Source organism: Motacilla alba, chromosome Z (genome assembly GCF_015832195.1).
Source record: "Motacilla alba alba isolate MOTALB_02 chromosome Z, Motacilla_alba_V1.0_pri, whole genome shotgun sequence".
Taxonomy (NCBI): Eukaryota; Metazoa; Chordata; class Aves; order Passeriformes; family Motacillidae; genus Motacilla; species Motacilla alba.
Genome location: NC_052046.1, coordinates 30,444,341 through 30,464,502, shown reverse-complemented (window position 1 = coordinate 30,464,502; position 20,162 = coordinate 30,444,341). Strand labels below are relative to the sequence as shown.

The window sequence follows — 20,162 nt, the reverse complement described above, 5'->3', positions numbered from 1 at the left end:
TGTGTGTCCATGTTTTATGTTTCTTATTACAGACTGTTTTGCTGGTGAATTAACAGGAAAGGGAGTGGCATGGGTTATGCTGTAGTCTTGTTGCCAGCCTCCTGTTTCAGGATGGAAGGTCCTTAAATGAGTCATCTGAATTGTGGTTTTACCAGAGTGCAGAAATGAATCCTGACAGGAACACCAGGTTACTTAATTTCACACTGTTCATTGTATGTTTGGTTATCAGTAGAGCCCATTGCACAGAACTTCCCTCTTTTCGTGATCTGAATCTCATTGTGAGACACAGTCAAGTTCAGAATACAGCACATGAGAGGCAGTACAGCAGGATGCCATCCCTTCAACAGCCTGCATTGTTCAGGTGCACATTCCATAGCTGAATGTATTTTTTGGTGTGTTTCCACAAGAAGGATGCAGTGACCTGCAGACATGTGTGACAGTGCATAGTCCCTTATCAGCTGCATATTTAAGAGGTCTCCACTTGGTGGAGTATTCCTGGCTTTAGCAAGAACCTTTCTGTTGGGGATGGTTTCTATGCATATCTTGGACATTCCTTCCTAAATTAATGTACTGGGATTTTCCTGGCACCAAGGACAGTAGATTTATTCAGACTTTACTGTAAATGAGTATTCTTTACAAATCACCAAAAGATAAAGAACATTGATATATTTGATATGCAGGATATGAAAAACCAAAGAGAAGCACTTTGTTCCTGGAAAAAATCAAACAGGACGAAAAAGGGGTTGGGAAGGATAACGTTGGTAAGAGACAAGAGCTTTTTTGGCACAGCACTGAGTTTTGCTCTGGTGTTTGGAGAGCACAATACCACTGGATGTCAAGAAAGTAACTTGACAGGGACAGAAAGAAGGGGTAAGAGAGGGGAAAGAAGGAGGAGTTAGGGAGTAATAAAAGGATAAAAAAAAAGGGAGAGGACAGATGGAACCCATGTGCTGGGTTTGTGAGGCTTTAAGGAGTGCCTAGCTTGCTTCCTATGGTCAGGTGCTCCCTCTCCAGGGATGGTGGTGGCATTTGGTGGCTGCTGCCCCCAGTACAGGTTTGCAGCACAATCTGCAAATAGCAGCTGAAAATCTCACCAAAATCAACTCATCTAATGCATATTGGCACAGACATAGTGAGGATTTCAATGAAAAATCCCCTGGGGAAACTCAGAAGAAACATGTGTCAAAGGGTGGGTGAAAGTTGGAAGAGCAGGCAGCTGCTACAGGGAGGGACTGTGAAGAATGGAGAATGGTAACAACCAGGAAGTGCTGCCACCTGTGAAATACTCTGCCTTGCCTAATACCAGCCTTTAATGCACTGATACAAACCCACAGTGACTGCGTTTCTGTGTTAGTGATTGTACTGAACTACTGACTCAAGACAGTCAGCTGCCCACCCATTGTGCATGTCCCTTTCAGTCACAGAGATGCCTAAGACTTTAAAGACCTCACTTACCACCACACCACACTTGTCCTTCTCTGGAACAAAAGCCATCAGAATCCAAAAATTCACAGAGCAGAAAATGAGTCCATATTTCATGACTTGCACAAATCCTTAGGTCAAGTTCCCAGAGTTACGGTTCATTAAGTGGAATTATGTAGCAAATGGAATTTTTACCCTCCTGTCTCACCTTAGAAAGAAATTGCTTGAATTTCAAAATGCAATTAACATCTTAAAAATTGGAAAATAATGTTTTTAGGCAAAGTATGTGGCATTTTTGGTCTAAATATTGCAGTTTAATTTCAATTATAGACTGTTACTGTTTACAATAGCTTGGACATGACAGGATGTCTAAAACATTTCTTTCCTCCAGTTTATAATACTTTCCTGCAAGAATACTCAAAACCAAAAACTTCCTTTCACTTCTTACTCCAAAACCCCAAGAGCTGAAAGTTGAGCTGCTGGCAGCCAACAGTCCTGCATGCAGTGTATTCAAAGGAAAACACTTGTGGGTGTCCTGGGAATCTCTATCACTCTGTAGCGTTGGGCTCAGGATATCTGTTTCTTTTCCATAGTATTTTCTCATGACCTTGAGTGGAAACAGGACTGCTATAAACTAGGATTGCTTCTGAGCACTTGACTGGAAGCAGTAATTTTACTGGAGCACTTTTTTTGGAAGTACATAGAATGCATAGCAATAAAGAAATTGGATGAATGCCACATGTCTGCAAGTGTAAATCAATACACTTCATGAATGCCAAGACAAAACGTTGCTGTACCTTCAGCTCATCTCTGTAGGATTGAACTTTCTTACCATAAATCCTGACAATAGCACATGGTAAAAAAATCCAATTAAGTACAAAAATTAAATAGAAATACTGAACTCCTGGTAGTCATACAGGTAAAATTCCATATGGGGAAGGATGACTGATTTAGGGCAGGGAGTTCTAATAGGTGCATTGATAACTCATCTTCTTAACTAATGCATAAAGAAAACCAGTGTCCTTAAGTGATAGCAACCAGGTTCTGCATTGGAAGGTATTCAGAAATGACAATATTGGGGTGTCTTGCTGTAATGTGAGAATTTCAACATCTGAAATCACTGCAGAAACTATATTTCTGCCTTTCCATTTACTGGCAGACCAAACACTGCATTCAGTCAGGAGATCCCTGCTTGGTGAATACAAACTTGTCACTTGACACTCTCACTGCCTTTGGATGTTTGGATTGGGAAAGCTCTGATGGGCTTTTACAATATTCAAATAGTGATGATTATAAACCCCTTCATCTTTGTCATACCTGTGGTGCATACGGACACAGCCTAAATTCCCTTAGACCAAAAGTAATTCTGAAGTCATAACAAAAGCCCTGGGAGAGTGGGGCTAGCCTGGCACTTAAGCCAACTGGATGTGCCTTCTCCTCTTGAGGCCCTATTCCCTCCTCAGGACATGTGAGCATTTCATGGCACACAGAACCCATAACTCCTAGGAATCTATCAAGATAATAAGAGGGATCATTTGGATCACTAAATCATAGCTCCTTCAGATGCATCAGCCATGAAATGAGCATTTATGCAGGAAGGGCTCAAAGCACATCCTCCAGCCACTACAGCCTTCAGCACTCAATAGCAAGCAACTGGTCTGTCATTAAAATACAAGCTCACAAGTCTCAATGAAGATTCCCCAGACAGCAGTCCACTGGAAAACCTTTAGCAGATCTGAAAAAAAAGGTCATTGATGGAAAATAAAGTTGAAAGAATGAAATTCTGAAAGACCCAGAGCCACTACACTGCTCACTCAGGTCACTTTACTGAGTTTTAGACACTGTACTGGAAATAGCAGACCCAACATAGCTCTGTGCACATGATTTGCAGCTCCATGCTTTCAAATTTTTTGTGGCTATCCTTCAGAGCTCTTCACAAGCTTTGAATCAAGCAGATGTGGACACCTCGATGGTGGTACAAGATGGGCAGAAGAAACAGGTGCATTTGAAAGGGTGTTTCCTTGCCACATGACAAACACTAGCTCCTTTTATTGTGGATTTGGATCAATAAAGGTTCTTTTTTCCCCATTCTGCAGACTAGGCAGTGGATCTGAGGAGGGCAAATCCTTCTGTCTCAAGTTCCTCACTGAGCTTGTGGAAATAACTCCAAGGCAATGCTTGCGTCGGGCTATTGAACAAGACTGTCGCAACTCATGTCAACTTCCAGACTACAGGACAGCACAGAAATCCTCCTGCCCACCTTGTGAAGCGTAATAACCCATAGTTTTGCTCTTGTTTATGCTTTCAGCCCACCCAGGCCTGCATGGCTGGTATCGTGGAACTGAAGGAACATGGCAGCCAGGGAGAGAGAAAGGAAGTGCCAGCAGTTGGCTTCCCAGCACTTTGCCGTGCCTGTGGAAATGTGGAGTGTCTTTGAGTCTATGGTGATTGATGATGGTTCAAAACTGTTCCACAGTGTCTAGTTCTAGCCTTGAGCTGTAGTTGTAGAAGTTGACACACAATCTAAAGGACAGAAGACAGCACTAGACAATCTGTCTGTGGGTGGTGCTGCACCCCAGGGATGCCTTAAGGCAAAGCAGGTGGCTGCTCATTAATTCCAGCTCCTCAAAAAAACGCATTGATTTGGAAAGTTTCCTTTTAGCATGTTGCCCTTCCAATTTGGCTGATTTGGCTAATTGGCTGTCAGGATTTTCCTTCACATCTTCATTTCCAAAATCTGCTTTCAGATGTGAAAGAAACACCCAGTCTTTGGTCTCTAACATTAGTACTGCAGGACAGCAAGTGGATGCAGAGAGTGAGCTACTAATTTTTCTGCCAACATTGAGAAACTTTCAAGGACCAAAACTGTTGCCAGATGGCTTATGCAACAAGGTCCATAAGATAACACAGTGTGACAGCAAACTCCTGAAGCTGAGTAGCTGGGTACTCTGAGCATATCTTTACACTTTCTAGACCAATAAATAATACTTCCTGTGCTCTACCAGGCACTCTTGAGTAAAGACAGGATTCAATAGTTTTCATGTAGCTCTGAATTTGAGTTCTACATGTGTTCCCTTGCCCTTTCCCCTCAGAATAAGTGCTCACCCAAGCATTGAAGTTGTCTTGGGTGCTTCTAAACTATAGCACCCTTGCTGTAATTTTGCCTGCCCTGTGGCTGGGCTGCAAGACTTCTGCTGTGAGATTATTCCACTGCATTTGCGACCCAAATGAAAGATGATGTGTTTCCATGTCAGTAGCCTAAAGAGAAAGACTTCAAGTGTCATTCTAGAAAGCGGAGAAGGAGAGCAAACAGGTCATTCTGGCAGTTTTGTGTAGAGTGGCTGGGCAGATGGAGAACACAGGTAAGTACAGGCAGTGTAGAGGGCCCAGACCCAGGCAGAAGGACAGTAACTGAGCACCACTGGCAACCACAAATAGGGAAAGTGCTGTGGCCATTTGCACCAGGTAAGGTATGGAGCTGAAGGGATAGGACAACAATTTAGCTGAATTGACAGAACTATAGAAGTTCAGTCAACACAAGATTTCACCAGAAGGCACACTCAGGCATTCAAGAAGGCAGAGATCCCCCAAGGTCAGAATTGGAGTTGGGATTACTTCACGAGAGAGTCTCCTATCGGTGGCTATGGGACAAGAATCTGCTGCTTGTGCGGAGAGGATATTTGTTTTCTCAGCTGGAGAGCTCTCTCCAAATGGCAGCAGCTGAGAAAAATGCAGACACCTTCAGTAGCAGTCCTCTAAAACTTATGCTCTCCTCAGGCTGTCTGAGTTTCCTAGGCAAGAGAGCAAGGATTGCAGTGCACCTTGGAGGACCAAAGAGCATAAAGAACAGCAAGAAGCAACTTGATGCTGTCAGAAAATTCTGTTACTAGACCTGGGTACCTGTGCTAGGGAAATATAATGAGAGCCAGCTGCTGGGCACACTGGCAGCAGGCTTTGTGCAACATCAAGATGGAAGGCTCCAGGGTTGCAAATTAGTATTTTGGTCCATCTTTGTTCCATTGACGCAGGTCAATGGAAGGGGCCAAGTTTCAGCTGTCAGACAGGCAGCTGACGATGAGGACATTGTATTTTATGCAACACTGTCAATTGCGTGCATGAAGACAGGAATACACAGAAATCCTAACTCTTAAAAGAGTCTTAGTGCCCAAATGAGATACAGAGAGCAAGGACTTAGGCCCATGGAGCACTAGGAAGCCTTCTGGGACAAGAGGAGTCTGAACAAGAGGAAAAGGCTGCACTTTGATCTTAATGAAGTGAGGGGTTTGGCCCTAAAAATTCAAAGGCTCCCAGAGTAATATTTAAAGTAGAAGCTGGGGGAAAGCAAACAGGCACAGAAGAGCATGTAGTGTAGACTGATGTAATGTTAAAAAGTGGATACATCTAGGGTTCAATGCCTCTTGGGGAATACCAGAAAGGGAATGAAAATAAAAATTGCAATAAGTAAGGACAGCAAGTTAGACTGCTAATGCCAGTTCATTTTCACATGCAAAACTAAATGTTGGTGTCAGGGCAAAACTAGCACATACTTGCATGGAGCCTGGAGAAAGGAGTTAGGGGCGCTGAAATGGTTACCTTCAAAGAACAATGGCCATCTCAAGAGCTGGGATATGGAGGATCAATGGGATTCAGTGTTACCTTGCTGACAGTTTCATGGCAAGGAAGGAGTCAGTGCCCTCCCTCCCCCCTGCAAAGCTCTGGCCAATGCCCTCCTACCTCCCCCAGTACCAGCAGAATACTCCCCACATCTACTGAGTGCTCTTCTGCTCCTACAGGAGTGCTGCCTGGGCCTCCAAGGCCCATTCCCCCTGGCACAACTCCTGTGATGCCAGCTGGTGCCTGTGCCCAGCAGGACAGGAGCAGCTGGAGAAGGGGTGAGTGCCAGTGACCCCAGTGTCCATAGTTCCAGCGAGCACCTCCTTCTCTGAGCAGGTTTAGTGGCTTCCCATGATGCAGGGTGGTATCCAGTGCGCACCTTGTGCAGCACTCCCCATGCTCAGGAGGCCCAGAGGGCTGTCTCTGGCCCTGGTGGCTACTGCGTACAGATGAAGCCAGCTGGGAATGGTGGTGGGAGGAACTTACTGAAAGGTTTCAAAAACCTCCCACATGCCCACCTCTAGTTAGTTGATATACAAATGTGTGAAAATCTTCTCATAAAAGAGTGGGGCAAGCAGCAGCAGGCGGTGATTGTCCCCCTGTGCTCAGCACTGGTAAGACCACACCTTGAGTCCTGTGTTCAGCTGTGGGCCTGTTACCAAAAGTCAGTAAAAATAAAAACTCCTTAACACTAATGTAGCATTAGGAAGCCAGCATTCTTTATTGAGCTGGATGCATAAGACGATAGTGCCTCCAAAATCTCATTCATGCTGAGTAGAGAGAAAGCTCTAGTTTATATACTGTGTTTTACATACACATTGATAGGATTTCCTAGAAGAAATATATATATGAGAATAGTTTCTCTGAACTCATTAACATATGTTCCCTCCCCTCTCTCCATGTGTTCTTCTGTCCTGGGGGTCTCTTTGGTGATCCCTGGTGGTCAGGGACCCCAAAGTCATAGGTGACAGCCTTGTGACCTGGTAAAAATTGGCACAACTGGGCTGGTTGTTTTCCAATTCTTCTTCCTACAGAATAAGCATTCTGCAGTTCCACAGGTCAATAGTTTTTGAAGAGTAAGCATTGTATTAACCCACCCATTGTGCAAACAATTCTTCATCTGGCAACAGGCCCCTCTCTGCAAGAAGGATACTGAGGTGATGGAGTGAGTCCAGAGAAGGGCAACAGAGCTGATGAAGGGTCTGAAGCTCAAGTCCCTTGAGGAGCTGCTGAGAGAGCTGAATTGTTTAGTGTCAAGAAAAGGAAATTCGGGGGACTTATCATTCTCTACACCCGCCCGAAAGCAGGTTGTAGACAGGCAGGGGTTGGTCTCTTTTTCCCAGGTAGCAAGTGACAGGATGAGAGGACAGCCTCAAGCTGTGCTGGGGAAGTTTAGGTTGGATGTTAGAAAGAATTTCTTCACAGACGAGCTGCCCACGGGCGTGTAAAGTCAGTGTCCCTGGAGTTGTTTAAGGAAAGACTGGGTGTGGCACTCAGTGCTATGTTTTGGCTTACACGATAGGATTCGTGGGGTCGGCCGCGGTGATCCTGGAGATCTTTCCCAACCTGCCTTCTTCCGTGATGCTGTAGCAGCTGAGCCATCAGCGCACACTACACAGTCCGCTGTCCTGGCGCGGGGTCACATCGGTACCGGCGACAGCCCCGCAGGCGCTGCTCGGCTGGGCCGGCAGGACGAGAAAGAAGGGGGAAAAGGGGGCATTTCCTTCCAGTCTCCTCTCTACGTGGACGCAGCGCAGAGCGCGCCTGCCGGGGCAGGCCCGCAGCGCGGCGGGAGCGCGGGCGGCGCCGGGGCGGAGCGGAGCGGGGCGGTGCGGCTGCCGGCCCGGCCCTTCCCGCCGAGGGCGGCGGCGGCGGCCATTGGCCAGGGCCGGTTCCGACATGGCGGCCAGCGCGGTGTCCAACCCGTCCCAGCTCCTGCCGCTCGGTAACGATGGCGGATTCCCGAGGCCCCCAGTCGGGGCCCGGGCCGGGGTCCCTCTCCGGGGGACGAGACGGCTGCGGGCCCCTCTGGGGGGCCGAGCTGCGCCGGCGCCTGGCGGGAAGCGGGAGGGCGGGAGCGCCTGGCGTCAGGCGGCGGGGCCCGCGCGTGGCCCGGGAGGATATCGGGGTCTGGGGCCAGCGGAAAAGGGGGGTGTGATAGGTGTGGGGTTGCTGGGGTCTGGGGGATGAGGTGTGGGGCTGTGGGAGTGTCTCAGGGAGGCCGGTGGGAGTGGGGATGGGTGTAAGGATGTCGGGGAGGAGGGTGCTAGTTTGTGTGGGAGTGGAGGGAGAGTGTGTAAGGTTGTGTGGAATGTCTTCGTTTGTGTGAATAAACACAAAAAAATAAATCCCGTAAGGCACTAAACCCTTGCTTTGTAGAACGTATGCTTTTTTGTGTATCTGCAGAACTTGTGGACAAGTGCATCGGTTCACGTATTCACATTGTGATGAAGAGCGACAAAGAAATTGTTGGGACACTTCTAGGATTTGATGACTTTGTCAGTATCCTTTGATGGACGTTTAAGGCTGCCTGCTTTATGTCCTGGCCTAAGTAATTTATAGCTCTTGAGAGTCAGGGTTCACTGAATAGAAATTTTTATATGGATCGGTTGTATTCTGATATTTTCAACATCCAGGTAAAATCTCATTTTGGCATAAAATGAAAATACCATTAAATAGTCTAGTTTTAAAATCTGGGCCTTATTTTCCTTGAAACTGGATTTTCAGATATGGTGCTGGAAGATGTTACAGAATTGTAAGTATGTTTTCTGCCTCTTGTTGCTATTTAATGTTTGGTTCACTGAGACGAGTACTGTGTAAGATCTGCAAAAAAATGTTTTTACATTTATGGAATACTTACCAGCTGAATAGTTTAACATTGGACTTAAAACTATAAAAAGTGATCTGTTCAGGACAGCCATATCATAAAGTAGGTATTGCATGGTTTATACTTGTATGGGGATCCTATTTGTAGTCTTAATTTTGCATGGGTTGTGTGGGAAACTTTACAGTAGTTTATTTGTTTTTACACTTCTTTAAGACCTAGGCTAAGATTCAACAAAGTAGCAAACTTAAATATTTTTACTTTGTCATAACATGTTGATATATCATATTCAAAAAATTGTCAAGCTTTAGAGAGTGAATATACATCTCCATGTACTGAGTAGAAGAGACCTTTTCAGCTAGCTTTCTGTACCTAGGTGCTCCATTTATCAAGATCATGCTGCCATGTAGCTGATTTATTTGTTAGTTCCAGCAATGGTTCCCTTAATGCAGAGATTTCTGTCCATTCTGTGGTCAAATCTGGAGCCATTGTTCCTGGTTCTGTGTTCTTACTTACTGTTTCTAATGGTCCTTCAGTGAGATCACACCTGAGGGCAGAAGAATCACAAAGCTGGACCAGATTCTGCTCAATGGAAATAACATAACTATGGTGAGTCATCAGAGGCTGCATGTGTTGACCTCCTATGCCTGTAAATTGATCAGTGATTGTATTCAACTCCTTTAAACCGCACTTTCCTGACAGCTCCGCTACATCAGGAAGTTTCAAGTAGCTTGTCTGCATAGCTGGCCACAAAACCTGGACTTCCAATATAAGGGCATTCCTAATTTTATGGGAAGAGGAAGGCTCAAGTGGAAAGATTTGAGTCTAAGTTAGCTCTGTATGAATGAGGAATAGTCTCCATTGTGTTGTTTTACCTATCTTGCACCTCTGCATTGTGTGTCAGAGCAGGTGCCATGTCATCTTTTGTTAATTTCTGAGCTTTTTTTTCTGCTTTGGTTATTGTTCTGCATGTTGAAAGGACAGCATACATTCTGACTCCTTGTATGGGGTGAAATTCCTACCATCCAGTTAAGCTGCGAGTGTGTTGACCTTGAAGAAGAACCTGGTAAATTTTCAGCAAGACAGATACATTTCTGCATTAGATCTTATGTGTCTTTTGGGGATGTATCTTCCCGTATCAGGAAGTTCATGATTTAGACTTATTCTTATTTTGATCTCAAAACCAGTGAAGCTCTTTCTCTTTAGAAGTGCTTAGCTGATAATGAAAAAGATATCAGTAAAAGTGGTGTTTCATCCTTTTTTTTTTAACCCTCATGTTTTTCCTTTTATATTTCTTTTTCTGTTCTTCAATTCTTTGCTTTTTTCACAAGGAGGTGCTATGCTGATTTACTCCCTGCTGCCTTTTTGGTTTGTGTGTCTCTGGCAATAACTGACTTCATCTGTTGGGAAAGTCTGAAATCACTTTTGTGGTCTAGCATGAAGTCTCCATGTCTTAAAATGTTTGTTGTAAAGTAAGAGCTGTCATGTATGGGTTTGTAAACCTTAACTCTATGACACTAATGCAAAAATGTCTTACTCTTTTATAGCTGGTTCCTGGAGGAGAAGGACCTGAAGTATGAAGACATGATATTCATATGTACTTTATATATATATATGCAAAATCTAAATAGAGATTTTGAGGTAGAAATGTTTAGGTATGGATCGTTCGTTTACTTTGCCTACACACATGACATTGTACAAAAGACAACTCTTTAGGAAAAGTGCTGGTGGTAATGTTGATTTTGTAAGTTGAAATCATGACTTTCTGGTAAAGACACCTGAACCTCTTCTGAATAAAAGGCTTTTTCTTTGTTGGTTACTGTGTTCTGTTATGTGAGTGCACAAGTTTGATAATTTTATAACTACTTGATGGAGTAGAAAAGTGATAGTTGTGTTTCGGTTGCCATCAGCCTTCATTTTTTCTACATCTGTTGCATTTGTTTCTGGCCCAAGTCTATATAATACACAAGTCATGAGCCAGGACGTTGCTGTGCTTCGGCATACATGCAGATACTGAGCTGGATGTTTTGTTCAAAGTCTGTGTCACTGAGAACCATGTGGCAGAGTTCTGTAGAGTTCTGAAAGCCCTTCAGACCACATGCATCTCTTTGATGCCTTTGGTTCTGCTGGCCTTGAGATTCAACTCCTGTGGACCATTTTGCCAGCAGATATCCTTCCTTACAGCAGAGGCCCTACAATGGCATTTGGCAAGTGAGAACAGACAGACCTGACCTATTTCATGTTCCGGGGCTAAAAATTCCCAAGGCTGCTGTTAAAACTTCTCACTGGTGTCCGTGGTGACTCTGCTTTCACCACTCAATGATGCTGTGTATGCTCAAATTGGGAGGTGCCTGTAGCTGCTTGCATAGTTTGGAACACACATTTTAGAGTAAACAGGAGTCTTGTGTCTCCATATCTTCTGTGATATAAAAGTGTGACAGATATTGCAAGTTACTATTTTAGGATAATTTCTGTAAGTAATTGCTGTTTTGTTATGACGCCATGCTCCCAGTACAGCTTATGATTCCTTAGTACACTTCTCAGCTTGCTTCTGTATGTAAATGTGGGGAGGAGAGGAGAGGAGAGGAGAGGAGAGGAGAGGAGAGGAGAGGAGAGGAGAGGAGAGGAGAGGAGAGGAGAGGAATGACAGGTGCCTGCTGTCGCTGTAGACAAGGTGGGTGCAGTGTGGGCTCACGTGGGCAGGACGTGCGTTTCCTTCCCATCACCAGAAGAAAGAAGAGTTAAGAACGGGGCTCAAGAGCAAGATTCTGCGAGGGAGCTGCTGTACTGGATCTTTCTGCTTTGCTTGATCTGACAGAAAATCTGCCTTCTGCTAGCTGAGTGTGAGCTTACAAAGCAGTGAGAACCTCTTGCTGTACCTGTTAAAGGGGAGAGGGAGTCCCTCCTCTGTCGCATGGAGAGCGTGGCTTCCAGCTCATGTGTTCTGAATGAGTGATCTGTGTTTGGATTGTGTCCTGGCAATCTATACCATTACTCCCTGAATGTGTTTGCTTTTTTCCTTTCTGTCTCCATTTCTTCATCCAGCTTTTTTTAATATATGCATGAAAAAAGATACATTTTTTTAAACTTAAATTGGATTGAAGCATTATCTGTGGGTGTTTGCCTCAAACACTTTCCTAGAAATAAGTTGAGTCTTTTCACAAGAAATGAGAACACTTCAAAGATTTCTTGTCAGGTCAGAACTATTGTGTTGGGCTATTGTTGAATAAAATTTTGGTTTTGTTCTAGTCGTCCAGTTTGTGTGCACTTGATTTCTACTTCACTCAGTGTTTTGAAAACAGTCATGCTTCTGAGAGAAGAGTAGATCTTGACTCAAAAGCAGCTTTTACTCTGACAGCACAAACATCTTGTTCTCTCAGGAGTTTGTTACCTTGAAAGAATCCAAGCAACTTGATACTGCCTCAGTTTTTGCTTGATTGGCTGTGTTTTGTTCTACTCACACTTAGACTTTCAGGAAGACATTTTAATTCCTGACTCAGGTCTGCAGAGATCCCTCTAAAGATGGTTTGTGCATGCAAAACACTGTTAGTCCTTTCTAAGATGGAACATTTTTTCACTGTCAGCTCAGAATACAAAGTACAAAGAATACAAAGGTCTGGTTTGCTTTGCATTCATTATTCCTGTAGCCTGTTGCTTTGGAAGTGCAGCTAATAAGCTTATCCAGTAAGTAAGTAAGTAAGTAAGTAAGTAAGTAGTGGTTTTTGTTCTTCCTCCCCTAGAAATCCAAGTGCTTAATTATACTGCACTGTCTTCTTGTGGACACTGATCTTCTCCAGAATACTATTCAGGGTGACACTACATGTAGGTAATTTAAAATAATAACTTTGGAGTTTAAAAAGATAGAAAACTGAATGAGGCTTTAAGTTTAGGGCAAGATAATTGCCAGGTTAAATAACTTTGTGGTTATGACATACACAGTAGTGATTCTCTTCAGATTTATGTTTGTGTTGCTTTCTGTTTTTCTTTAGGATATCACTGGTTGCAGTGATCTTTAGTTCTTCTACCCGACTATCTGTCAGTATGGAGAAAGTTTCCTTCTGCCTACTATTCAGTATTCTTGCTCATTCTGTTTTGGGTACAATATCCTCACTGAAATTATTACAATGACTCCTGTCTGTCCCAGGTCACTGGTAATTCTTAACACAGTGAGTGCTTCCAAAGCTTATCACTGTAATTTAGCAGTCTCATCAGTAACGTGTCATTTTGCAGGTGTAACAATATTTTGGTCAACTGAACTACAGTCAGACACAATGTAAGCAGAGAACACTAGAATATTTATTCCAGTTTCAATTCCAATGAATCTGACCTCGAGGCAGCTGATACAAGGAGTCAGCAAATATTTTCAGGAGCTTGCCTTGATATTTTCGAACTACCATAATGAACAGGAAACAAAATTCAGCTTTGTTTTGACAGGTGCTGCATTAATGCTGGGCCACACTTTTGCTTTCTGCTAAAAAAGAGAATGGATTTGAATTAATCATTTATCAACAGATTCTGCAACTTGATGTCACTTTCATGAAGACACTATGGTCAGTTAATTAAACTGTTAGAAACAAAATCAGGAATTCAAAAACTGTGCCATTTTATTTTAGCGGTCCTTGCTTATATTTGTACAATATATTGCATTGCTCCATTTTTTGCAAAACCTAATATATCTTTCATGGCTTTTTTCTATAAACTTTTATAAGGCCACATTCTCTTGAAGCCTTCTAGAAGTTCAAAATAAGCATTACAAATGAAGAATTTCTTGTTTTCTCAGGAAAACAGTTGCAAGAAAACACAAAAATATACCTGTTTAATCCATTATGAAGAAATACTTCAAGCAGATTGAATATGATCTTCATACATCAATACTTAATACAGTTTGTTAGCTGTTTTCTTTTTTTATAATGTATTTAATCAAAATTTTAAAATACATTTGAATATGGCAAAGTACTGTAGTCTTATTCCAATTAATGGTTTCTCAAAACCCAGAGTAACCTTTTTAAATCTAATTCAAACCTGTAAACATTATTCAGTATTTGGTTGGGTGGTTGGTTGTTTTTGTGTGTTTCTTCTAATGTATCTTCATATTTTGTTTTCAGTAGTGATTAAAAAGAGTGGCTTTCAGCAGCCATTAAGTGCAAAGTGATTTGGCAAGTCTTGCTGTCACCTGCATTCCCCTGACATTCCATTTGGTGAAGAACTTGATGTGGCAGCATCCCCTGCACAGGAAGAGAAAAACACACATTATAAGGAAATAGAAATAAGCAGCTAAAATGTTTTTCCATTCAGTAAGCACTGGTATATTGTCATGATTTAGTAATTTTACTCCTCAGTTCAGTGCCCCACCAAGGCTGTCTGAAACTCTGTGCAGTTTTTGATCATGCCAGAGGCTGATGCACAGTAAGGAATATGATACCTACTCAATACTGTGCTCTCTGGCTCAGGGGTTTATGAGACTACTTTTAAAATTAATCCCATTGTCTGACTGAGCTCTTTCTGGGGTTACATGTCACCACAGGCCTTGCTTTTCAAGACCCAAGATGGTGTTTGGGCACAGGATACATCTCCAGGCATCCCGTGGTAGATTCCACTCCTGTCAGCACATAGCGCTTGCTTTCACAGGTTTGTGGGAGTGCAGTCTAACTAGTCAGGCCTCCCCATATTTGTATTTTGGGCATTGTTCCCCATACTACAGAGGCTTTTCTCGGCCTGCTTGATTGCAGTGCATGTTTCACAGCTAAGGATAATCTGGGAAATAGTGTACGGTTAAGTCCACCCCTCAGTCCTGAGCCCGTCTGTATTGTTGCGTCTCTTCTCTGATGACCTGAAGCATCATGGGCCCAATGAGCCAGAAATAATTCACCCTTATGTTCCCAGTTCAGATCCACCTGAGACACTTTAATCTTGGCAACCCAATCCATCTGCCCATTGTTGTGATGCTCTTCAGTAGCCCAGCTCACAGGTGTGTGTGCTTCTACATGATGTGCTTTTACAGCCAGCTTTTCTCTCCAAGCAGTGATGTCTTGTCAATCTTCGGCAGCCCAGATGGGTTAACCTCTGTTATACTAATTTATGTTTTTCCATTGATCCAGCCACCCCTACAGAGCATTTGTTACTATTCAGTGGTCAGTGAAGAGGTAGGGCACTGGCAATTTCTCTTGCTTAGTGATATCTAAATCCATCTGGATGGCTTTCAGGTCTGCAAATTGACTTGATCCACCTTGTTCTGTAGTAGCTTCTGCAACTTGGCATGTAGTATTCCATATAGCAACTTCCTATTTTTGATTTATCCCCAAGATACAGCAGGAACCCTCAATGATGAGGCCATTTTCCTTTTTCTGGTAGCTTATCATATGGTGGGGCCTCCTCAGCACGCCACCTTTTCGTCCTCCTCCTCTGATGATAGTCCAAAATGTTTGGCTTCCTTGATTTCCAGGATCTCTGAGTGCTTGGTATTTCTTATTGAGCTTGCTGGGTGATCATCACAACTCACTTACTCCATGTAGCATCAGTGCCATGATGGGTGGCAGGGACTTTCTCTTTGAACATCCAGCCCAGCACCGGCTGTCAGGGTGCCAGGAGGAGCTGTGCTTTGGTGCCAATCACTTCCAAAGCACCTCAAAACCCTTCATAAGCTGCCAGGATCTCTTTTTCAGGTGAGGTATGACACGCTTTAGATCTGTTGCATCTCTGAGTCTGGAACCCCACTGGTCATCCTGAAGTCTCCCTGGGTACTTTTTGCCAGAGACTCCAGGAAAGACCATTCTCCCTATCTGCAGTGTAGAGCAAAATTTTCACATGTACTCCTATCCTGACTGGCCCAAAGGTTACTGCATGAAGAATCTCCTGTTCAGATCATTCAAAAGCCTGTTATTGTTCAGGACCCCACTTAAAATTCTTTTTCTTCCATGTCACATAATATTGAGAAGGCTTACAATCTGACTGCAGTCTGTAACATGCATCCTCCAGAAACCTGCAGTAACTAGAAAAATCTGTGCTTGCTTTCTGCTGGTTGGTGGGTACACAGCTGCTTGTTTGTTTACCACATCCATTGGAATCTGATGACATCTCTCTTGCCATTTTACTTCTACAAGTTGAATTTCCTGGGCAGATCTATTGAGTTTGCTTTGCTTTATGGCAAAACTGGCCTTCAGGAGGATCTGGATTTTCTTCTCCCCTTTCTCAAGAACTTCCTTTGCTGTGTTGCCCCATACAACATCATTGTACTGCAAGTGTTCTGAAGCCTCGCCCTTTTCTAGTGCAGCCTGGATCAGCTCATGGCAAATAGCGGGGCTGTGCTTCCACCCCTGGGACAACAGTCTATTGTCAGTCTCCACTCTCCGTTGGGCTTACACATTGGCCATATGGGACTACTAAAGGGTCAGCAAATCTTGCTGACTACTCCCTGACTCTCCAGCTCTCAAATCATCTCCTGGATGGCAGTCATGGAATCCTGGTTTGTGTGATATTGCCAACACTGCACTGTTGTAGTAGCCGTCAGTACCTGTTGTTCTTCAGCCTTCAGCAGTCCCACAGCAAAGGGTCCTCTGAGAGACCAGGCAAGATCATCCTTGAGAGAATCCCTTTCCCTCTCACTTGACAACAACTGTTTCCAGGGGCTGAGAGTTTCTGTGCTCTTTCCAATCTTCTTGTCAATGTCCATATTCCAGGTCAGAGATCCCAGGTGCTTGGCTTCACTGCCATCCAGTTTAATATCATGAGCCATGACATTCCAGAATTGGAGCAGCCAGGTCACCAGGGGCTCTCCCAACTAGTGGCTGAAATCTATGTGTATATCTCACAGCTCACCCGAGGATTTGGATCAGGTGATTATCTCAGGCCCTGCCTCTTCCTCCTGTTTTGATAGCTCTGCTTCCTCTTCATCCTTCATGCAGTGAACTGATTACATGTTGGATTTCTTTTTCCGTATAGGATTGACTGCTGCTGGTTGTTCCTCTGGTTCAGCAGCAGTTTGTGGGGCCATGGTGCCTGTTGGTCTGCTTCCTTTCTCCACCTCTGGGAATGATGTCTATTGTTGAGCAGTGTCCAGTAAACAGTAGCCAGGTCAGAACACGTTGTGTAAGTCCATGCCTCTCTGGAGCTACTACAGCATTTTTCTTTGACATATTTCATCACTTTATCACTTTTTTTTAGGTTGTTAAAGTGATGTAGCTGTTCACAGGTGAACTGCTAAACCATTGCAGAAGTCTTCCCAACATTGGCTCGTGTCCTCCTACATTCCATGCCACTCATTACTATCCCACTTCAGGGCAGATCTCTGAATAACCTCCCTAGAAATCTTTCTTGGCTCCAAATATGGTGTGCGCTGCATCGAGGAGACCTAGCAGACCTAGCAACAAGAACATACTTTCCTTAACATCTAAAGGGAATTCAGAATTCTTAAAAGCTATTGTAATAAGCATGAAGGGGTACAAGGACATGAAAGGCTGGGGAAAATTATCCTACTCTTTCCCCCCAGTAGACTGGATACTTTTAATAATGGACTTCCAAGGGTAGCACCTTAGTTAAGGGTGGGAGAGCAACACTGAATACACATCCCAAACGACCCTTGATATTATCATGTTATGAGCTGATATCAGAGAGTGCAACAGAGCAATCCTGATCCCTCTCCATGCTTTGAAAAAGAGAAGATTAGTCAGCACACAGTACATAAATGGAAATGTATTTAGTTTCTATTGGCCAGATTTTGGTACTGGGGGGCTAAAGGGATGGCTTCTGTAAGGGGCTGCTGGAACTTTCCTCACTGTCTGGTAGAGCCAATGCCAGCTAGATCCAGGACAGGTGTGTCATTAGGCAAGGCTGGGCCAATCAGAAATTATGGTAATGCCTCTGCAACAACATATTTAAGAAGAAGGAAAAAAAAAAGTTTTTGCATAGATGTAACTGTGGCCAGAGAAGAGCAGAAGAATATTTGAGAGGAACAACCCTGCAGACACCAAGGTAAGTGGGGATGGAGGTGGGGTGTTGTGATCCACCTGCAGTCTGTGGAGGAGAGCCACGCTCAGGTGAATGCCAAAAAGAGGCTGTGAACCCATGGGAATCCTGTGCTGAAGCAGGCTCCTGGCAGAGACCTGCAGACCTGTGGAGAGAGGAGGCCATGCTGGAGCAGGTTTCCTGGTAGGACTTGTGACCCTTTGGAGGACCCATGTTGGAGCAGCCTGTTCTTGAAGCACACGGTGGAAGAGTAATCCCCGTTGCAGTAGTTTGTGAAGAACTGTTGCTGATGGGATAGACTTATATTGGAGGAGTCCATGGAGAACTGTCTCCAGTGGGAGGGACCCCATGCTGGAGCAGGAGAAGGATGCCTCTCCCTGAGCAGCATTAGAAACACACAATGAATTGACTGTCCATACCCTGTCTCCCTGCGTTGCTGAAGTGGAGGAGGTAGAGCTGGGAAGGGGGAAGAAGTGGGGGGAAGGTGTTTTTGTTTTATTTCTTGTTATCCTTCTCTGATTTTGTTAGTAATAAATTCAATTAATATCCCCAATTCTAGCTGGTTTTGCCTGTGACAGTATTTGGTGAGTGATCTCTCCTGGTCCTCAGCTCATGAACCCTTTGTTATATTTTCTCTCTTCTGTCTGTCTAGCTGCAGAGGGGATGATAGAGAGGCTTTGCTGGATGTCTGGCATCCAGTCAGGGTCAACCCACCATGGGGTTAGGTAGCACACCCACATGAGTAGACCACGCAGCATTGTGACCAGTGGCTCTGTACCTAATACAACTAATGTTTAGATCAAATGGTTTCCAGCTCACACTGGCCAGATCTGTTATCATCTCAACCCTTCAAGCCCTACACTGGGAGACAAATGAGGCTGTTGTTGTTTAGGAACGATGCTCTGCAGTTCAGCGCCCCCACTGAGACTTTACCAAACTACACACTGTTCTCTTTTGCTCCCCCATGCTGCCGCAGCATGCTTGAGAGGAGTACTGGAGGCATGAAAGGTAACAGTCCTTGGTTAAGATAAGAACAACTTGAAACACCGATGAAATACAAAACCAAATTGTAATAGCAACAATACTAATGTCAGAGGGTATAAGAAAGAAGCAATTCATGTGGAATCCCCCCTGCCCCCAGATAATAGACAATATTAGACAACTCTCTTTGCCACATTTTCTTGACCAGAAGAACTCCTTCTATTCAGAACAGAGTCCCTTTTCCCTGCTCCTGGCAGTGATGTGAGGTGGTATGGAATAACCTAGCCATAGTTCCCCCTGGCCAAAATGAGGACATATATACTGACTTCAGCATTTAACGCCTCGTGATGAAAAAAAAGCCTCTTTCCTCCAGTTTTGGCGTTGTTTCCCCTTAAAGCCCTGACTGACCAGCCCTGCAGATCAAAAGCCCAGCCAGAGGACACCCGAGCTTATTCCTGACCCACCAGCAAGTCACCTATTCTCTTTCTTTCCTCTGGGAGTTGCACAGATTGGACCTTGTCCCACCATTGAATCTGTACCTCCTCTGGCAACCAAGTAGCAACTGCAGTTCCCTTGCAATGGCTGCAGCCATAAAATCATACTGTGATTTCACTCGTTCTTCATGTACTCAGTGAGCTCTTAAACACATGCATGAACAAGACATAGAGAAAATTATCCTTTTAACACTTTTGGCAGAAGGCACACTAGAACATTTCCTGCAGCAAAACATGTGGCAGTTTCAGAAAAATGAGACATTTTATTGATTGTCTCCCTTACATTCTTGAAATAAATCCCTAATCCTAAGTGAAAAGCACTAAGTAGGCACACAGGCAATGCTACAGGAAATGCATCTAACTTGACAAAAAATGAGAAGTCATTAAAAACCATACTTTGTTTGCCGCTTAGAAAAGTTTATTTTCTGTATATTTTTTCCTGTATGAAATAGTTCTGCCTCAACAGAATTAACTAGATTGACTGCTTTGTTAATGTTTCTCCCCTTACATCATCATTGGGTATCTGATCTGGACCTTCTAAAATAACTGTATGCAGTGTTTTCAGAAAAGCAGTAAGCATAAACACACTAACAGCAGTAATCTCCCTAAAGATTACCCAACTCTTGTTAAAACCTTAGTAAGATGACATGCAAGTTAGCTCTCTAGAAGTAGATTTTCGTTCCCAGCACTTACTTTCCAGCTCTTTTTTTTTCTTTAAACGCTTTGTCCGGTCAATGGCAGCCAACTCAGCTTTCAGCAACCGGTAGCGTTTCCGGATTTCCTCCATTTTTGCTTGGAGAACTGTTATGCGCTCGGTGCTACTCAAATTTTGCAAGTCAGCTGCAAGTTAAACAATTTCTGTTAAT

General features: G+C 43.8%; 1 protein-coding gene and 1 long non-coding RNA gene across 2 annotated transcripts; one reads left to right on the top strand and one right to left on the bottom strand.

Annotated features, from left to right (window-relative positions):
- Positions 1-7,846: 7,846 nt before the first annotated feature.
- On the top strand, positions 7,847-10,679 carry LSM5 (LSM5 homolog, U6 small nuclear RNA and mRNA degradation associated). Its single transcript, XM_038125604.1, has 5 exons — positions 7,847-7,981; positions 8,443-8,538; positions 8,764-8,791; positions 9,397-9,469; positions 10,408-10,679. Exons 1-5 carry the CDS (start codon positions 7,936-7,938, stop codon positions 10,438-10,440), a joined length of 276 nt encoding a protein of 91 aa, XP_037981532.1. The 5' UTR covers positions 7,847-7,935; the 3' UTR covers positions 10,441-10,679.
- A 2,469-nt stretch (positions 10,680-13,148) lies between these two features.
- Positions 13,149-20,103, bottom strand: LOC119696087. Its single transcript, XR_005255486.1, has 3 exons — positions 19,990-20,103; positions 14,034-14,085; positions 13,149-13,331 (listed from the first exon to the last, which is right to left on the bottom strand). It is a non-coding gene; the product is annotated as an uncharacterized LOC119696087 (long non-coding RNA).
- Between the last annotated feature and the right edge of the window lie 59 nt (positions 20,104-20,162).

Bases quoted from the DNA above. Each gene is read 5' to 3' on its own strand.
- LSM5 (XM_038125604.1), top strand. From the start codon at position 7,936: ATGGCGGCCAGCGCGGTGTCCAACCCGTCCCAGCTCCTGCCGCTCG. The intron at 7,982-8,442 runs GTAACGATGGCG...GTGTATCTGCAG, and splicing joins GTCCCAGCTCCTGCCGCTCG to AACTTGTGGACAAGTGCATC. The intron at 8,792-9,396 runs GTAAGTATGTTT...ATGGTCCTTCAG, and splicing joins CTGGAAGATGTTACAGAATT to TGAGATCACACCTGAGGGCA.